Source organism: Gallinula chloropus, assembly GCF_964237585.1.
Source record: "Gallinula chloropus genome assembly, chromosome: 14".
Taxonomy (NCBI): Eukaryota; Metazoa; Chordata; class Aves; order Gruiformes; family Rallidae; genus Gallinula; species Gallinula chloropus.
This window is the reverse complement of record NC_140099.1, coordinates 7,728,761-7,734,774: the sequence shown is the minus strand read 5'-3', so window position 1 is coordinate 7,734,774 and position 6,014 is coordinate 7,728,761. Positions and strand designations below refer to the sequence as shown.

Below are 6,014 nucleotides of genomic sequence, written 5' to 3'. Positions count from 1 at the left end.
CCCGTCACCTCCCCGCGCTTCCCTCGGCAGCTCCAGGGCCTTGCCCGGCCCTCGCAGCGTTCCTGTCACCACGTTCCCACTTCCCAGGGGGAGGGGACGGATACAGCAAGCGTCCCGCGCAGGGACAATGCCGGGAAGGGCCCGCCACGCCTTTACACGGGGTGTCACTGAGAGAACAGCTTGTCCTGAGGACCGGGAGGCGCCCGCTGGGTCGGAATCAGGAGGGCTGAGGCATCTACGAGCCTGTGAGCCGCTTCCTGCAGGCCAGGGGGAGGCCAGGCTGACCGGGATTCCAGAGCTCTCGGCCATGGCCCTATAGCAGCGAGGGGGGAAACTGGCGGCCCCGCGCTTCCCGTGGCTGAGGGGAGGGACCCTTGTCCCGGGAAGGGTCCAGGAGGGACCCGCGGGCCAAGCGCCCGTACAGCTGAGCGAGTGCAGCTCCCCGGCAGCAGGGCCTCGCCGCCGCTGCGTCACGTGCCAGGGGCGGCGCCGGGAAGGGGGCGGCGCCGGCACGCGCGCGTGGCGGGAGTCGGGGCGCGAGGCGCGGGTGGCGCGCCGGGGGTCGCGTGGCTGCAGCCATGCTGCGGAAGCTCACTCGGGAGCAGATCAGAGACTGGTTCACCGTCGGGAAGTCCGTGACCGCCGTCGAGCTTTTGGGCCAGGAGGAGCAGCCCGCTTCTCCGCGCGGGCCTCCCCACCGGCCCCCGGGCCCCCTCGCTGCACGGGAGCCCGTAACAGCCGAGGGGTGAGTGTGAGGCGCCGGGGCTGTGCCCTCGGCAGCCGGGAGGTGCGCCTCACGCCTGGGCTGTCCGCGATGGTACCGGCAGCCTCTCTCCTTTCCTGAGCGTGCCCGCGGCCCTGGGTGCGCAGGGTGTTTCTCTAGGGGCTGGATTGCCCCTTCTGGCTCCCCCTGCTCTGCGTGGGCTCAGTGGGGTGGCTGCTGGACTCCAGCCTGGCGCCGCCGTAGCGTTTGCGGCTGCCGCCCAGGGGTGGTTTTGCGGGTTGAACACCGCGTTTGTTTCACGATTTGCTTCTTGCCTCTGCTGCCTCGACCCTCGCTGGGCGTGGTGTGCGCACAGAACGTGCTTTCTCTGGAGCGCTTCAGCGCGAAGTGCTACCGAACCACTGGGGAACAGTTAGAAGACACCTGGTTCGTTCTGATTAAGGTGTCTTGCTTAGGAGTTTTGGCAGTGGTAAGCGATAAAATGAGAATCAGGAGTAAAATTACTTGTTCAGCAGGGAATAGCAGTCTCAGAGTGGGGTTTTCACGTGTCTACTAAACCACTGAGTGATACTGCTGAATTAGGTGGACCTGGGTTCCCTTTAACAGTATTTTCGGCTTTTATCGTGTTGTTTCAGTGGCTGACCCTTGAATGTTGAATAATTACTTCATAGTACATAATTTTTCTTACTGGTAGTGTTTTCGTACGTGATGTGTAACAAAGTGCTTTTCTTTCGGAGTAGACTTGTCCTTTGTTTATACCAAACTTTGTAAGCAAACATCTTAGCAATAAGTGTTCCCTACCTTATGACTGCAAATTTTACTTACTATGCTACAGATTTGTGAAAAGTGGACTTATTTCTTAGCTGTTATTCCTCTACTGTTCATCTCCAGCCAGCAACTTTTCAGCAGTTCAGACACCAGTATCACCTGCAACAGATGTTCTCATTTATTTCAAACTAAAGCTTTGTTTGCTTCCCTACAGGAACCTTTTGTTTTCTCTGAGCAGCAATTAACAGTCTCTTTTTCTGAACCAATTCGTATGTGTTTTCTGACTAAACTGCTTGTGTTCTTTGCTCTTGTGACCCATCTGAAGCATTTAAGCTAGCAGAATAAAGTGAGTTCAAGGTGTATTTGCCTGTGACTTTTTGGATGTGCTTTAATCTCAGATGGCAGAATTTAAAGCCAAGGAGAACTGTATTTGTGTAGCAGCCAAGTACATTTCGTTTTCAGTAGAGTCTGGATGTTGGGGGCTGGGGGGAAGACTTTCCCCTGGATGCTGTGTAAACTGGAAGGTGTTCTGGCAGTGCATCATAATTCAGTATTTAGGTCAGGTTTGGTTAATGTATCCATGGTGGCTATCAGTGCTTTTATATGCTAAAGTCTCATCCAAAATTAGCTGGCCATACAGTCTAGAGTGAGTATCTCTCTTTTCCTTTATGATGGATTGCTGTATTGGTTGCTGAGCTTCAGGAACTCTCAAAGGGTGTACATTGGCTTCTGGGCAAGAGAAAATCTTTTGCCTAACACCTTAACAGCAGTTAACGCTGACAGTACGTTAGAGACTGTTCAGGCTACCAGTTTCTGCCTTTGCTTCAAGGAAAGAACAAAACTGGCATGGCAAAATACCTATTCCCTCTCATCCTTCAGTATGAAAGTGCTGCCATTAGCAGGCTCCCAGGCTCTGAGAGCTGCTGAGTTTTATGCAAGTAGTTAAAACTTTCCAGAGGTGAATAGAGTTGTGTAAATTTTGGCTTCTTAAAGAAAGATTATTTATTGTGAATATACTTTCTAAACTGAATTTGTATGAGATGTCTGGAACTTCTGTCTTTATTTAGATGCCAGTAATTTTTTGGCAGTTCTTGGGAAGGGTTTGATGAGACTCTTGAACCCTATTGAGCCACCAAAACCGACTAAACACAAAAAAGTTAGGAAGATTCATCAAGCCTCATCTTCAGTTAGGCAGATACCTCTTTCCAATCAAAGACCTTAGCAGAGAAATTGTATTGGTTTTTTCCTTTTTTTTTTTCCCTCCCTTTCACATCAGAAAGATATTTGGGATAGGCATCCTAAGGAGCCTTCTGTATATGTGGACAGAATTTGCTCATCATGAGAGATGTGTACAGTCTTTGAGGATAGGTAATAGTTGCAAGTGTGTTTTGCTGCAAAATGACAAGAACCTCTATAAGAAGGTGTGTTTGCTCAGCTGTGTTCTGTTTCCATACACACATCTGTTTCACTGTTCTGGGAGTGTGCTTACATTCAGAGAGCTTTTGCAGAACTTGCAGAGTCTTGAGACGTGTTGGAAATGCTTCGATTTTATTCGCTGGCCTCTTAAGTTTGAAGAGCTGAAAATAAAAGTATTTCCTTGTGCTTGTAGCATAATGGTAAATTTTAATTATTTCAAAACTTTTGGTTTATTAGGTAAATCAAAATAATTTCACATTTTTCAAACATGTTTGTTTCAAGCTGCTTATCCAATTACTGATGGAGACTATTTTGACTAGTTTCATCTAAATTTATATGTAAGAATGTGTAGGATTAATACTAAATTTGTAATGGTAATAACAGGTGTGTTAGTGCAGAGAAGTGTGTCTGTAACAACTAATAATTTGCAAAAGTGTTAATGAGACTATCTCCCTCAAAAACACGTAGAATATGTTCTTATCCTTTACCAGTGATGCCTCATTTTCTAAGGCTTTGTAGGCTATTTTATCTGAACTACCTCTAGATAGCAGTATTAGTAACTGAGATTGTTAGGGAAATGTAATCGTTCTCAGAATTTGGGATTGGAATTTTGATCCTTAAATAGCTTTTTGAATTTTAATTCCTCTGATTAGGTTTAGCTGAATGAAAAGAAATTTAGAGACTCAAATCCTTCCTTGTTATCGAGACAATCGTGGTTCAGGTTAAAACACTTGCAGGTGTGAAAAAAGTGATTATTCTCTCTCCATTCCTTGTATTTGGCCAGTTTTATTTGGCAAAAACCATCTCATGCTGTTTGTTCTGCCTGGTGCTGGTTGAGGTGGGAGCCACTGATGCCCTTTGGGATTATTCCCACATGTCTCTCTGTCACCGCAGGGCCTGTGTCAGCTGCCTGCCTGTGCCAGGCTGGGCTACTGTAAGGAACAACGGAGTTTCAGATCACATCATGCAGGTCGTGTAGGCCATAAATATCAAGTGCTTAAAGGAAGAGCTGAGTTCTCAGAAGTCTTTAGCAGGGAAGTGGTAACTGGATTTCAGCAGTGTTACTGCTGTCTGGTCCAGCTGAAATCTAAATTCTAGAAAGTAACTCGTGTACCGGCAGACTGAGGTACAGATTCTTTTTGTAGCACGTCGCTGTAAACCTGGGAGACTTCTTCAAAACACATTTTTTTAGTTTGACTTAGTGCTCTTACACCTTTGCCTTTTCTATGCTTTTTCTATGCTTTTTAATGAGAGGGTGCTTAATGGTTTCATTGGATGGAAGTGCTTGCGTTCTGTTAAGCTTACCTCTTGTTTCTGTGTTTGAGAAAATGGACAAAGTGAGGTCTCAGCAAATGTCATTTTCTCAGCCGTTTAGATAATTTTTTCCTGTACCCCCTCCAGTTCTCAGTTTGATTTATCTCTCTCCTTTCCTACCAAGTGTGGACACTAGAACTGGATGCAGTAGCCTAGCATCAGTTTCATCAATAAAAAACACATATAAAAGTAGTTAAGCCTATTTTGTGCCTTTCCTTAGTTTTACATTGGAATTTGACACTGAATTGTCTATGATACCTAGATAATTTTTTAGACTATTATTTAGTGGCTGCCTTTTAGTGTATGTTGTAGTTGATGTCCTTACTTTCCAGACTTGGAAGACTGCATTTGCTTATATTGAAGTGAAACTGAGGTGAAACGTATAAAGAATTGGTGAAGTTTTATCTGTGGTCATCTTGTGGGGTTGTGTTTTGGTTGTTGGTTTGTTGATGTGTTTTTTCCCTACCTGTTTTTGATAATCATAAAGCTCAGGGGACCTTGCATGTCTACTGACCTACCCTTTTTCATAAACTAAAATTTGGAAGCAAAACTTTTTAGGGATTTTTTTTTTAAAACTGATTTTCTAATAGCTGTAAAGCTACAGTTTTAAGAAATTAATTTATGTGAATTACCATTGTAGGAATCTTGCATATTTGACAAAATTAAAATTACTTTTTGAAACCAGAATTGTGGATGATAATTTTTAGTGTAATACTCTCCTAATACCTTTTATATGCTCAGTACCTGTTACCCTCTTTTCTATGGCAAAATGTACTTGAAGCTTAACTCTTAGGAGAGCTTAATCACTGAGGAGAAACCTTTCTTTAAAGCCATCTTGCCTTCATGCAGTGATCTATATCTGGATTGTTTGGAACTGCATTAAAAGAACCTGCTGCTGCACAGGAAGAGGGCAAGGAGTTACACCAGCTCTGAGAGCAGATGGAGTAAGCTTGCGTGTGCTTGTGAAGTTGTACGTATTTAGTTTATGGAAAGTGGAGGAACTGATTGCTTTTTGTATTGAGCTGCAATTTTTTAATTATTCTAAACCTTCAGGAGCCCATTTACTCAAGTCCTGTAGTGCTTTGTCAGTTTGGTGTGTGCAAGAGTTGTGATTCTTTCACCTGTGTAACGTTTTGCTCTTCTGCATGGAATGTTATCTACAGTACAAGCTTCCCAAAGTTGTGGGTTTTTTAAAGTAGTGTTTTTATCTTTTATGAAAACATTTTGCCATTTGTTTCACCAAATTTATGTTGCGTTACTAGACTTGGGTGAGGGATACAACTGGAGCACAAGGTTGTTGCCAACTTGAGCAAATCTGATTGTCATCATCAGTATGTTTGAAGAAAATATTAGAGGAAGCAGTTTTCTTCTGTGTTTGCAGAAGAATGCATTTTGTGAATTGGGCCATGTGAATCACACCCTTTTTTTTTTTTTTTAATGATGTTGCAGACAAATGTTGTCTGGAGATGAAGAGGTTATGTAAGTTATGTAAGAATTTGTTACATGCAAATTGAAGCCCAATTGGAAATACAGCAAACTGAGTTCTGGCATATGTTTTCATTGATTTTCTGCTCTAATTGTCTGCTGTAACTGCTGTATATTCAATCAGTCTTGTAAAAGTTTCTGTTGCTGTGGGTTCCTAATATGATGGCAACTACAAACCCCAATAACTTTTTTAATGTAAATTTAAGACAACCCCCCTCTTGCTTTGGAATTCTTGCAATTCTAGAAAAGTACTGATTTGATCAAAACCTGTAAATTTAATGAAGAGCCTGGGTTAAATGAAGAAATA

The 6,014-nt window shown here is 43.9% G+C and overlaps 1 protein-coding gene across 1 annotated transcript in view; it reads left to right on the top strand.

Moving 5' to 3' along the window:
* Positions 1 to 578: 578 nt before the first annotated feature.
* TDRD9 (tudor domain containing 9) overlaps positions 579 to 6,014 on the top strand; it is a gene marked incomplete at both ends in the record, with an annotated part of 72,682 nt that continues 67,246 nt past the window's right edge. Inside the window, one exon of the mRNA XM_084270704.1 lies at positions 579 to 745. Coding sequence (XP_084126830.1) covers positions 579 to 745 — 167 coding nt within the window. The remainder of the gene's footprint in view (positions 746 to 6,014) is intronic.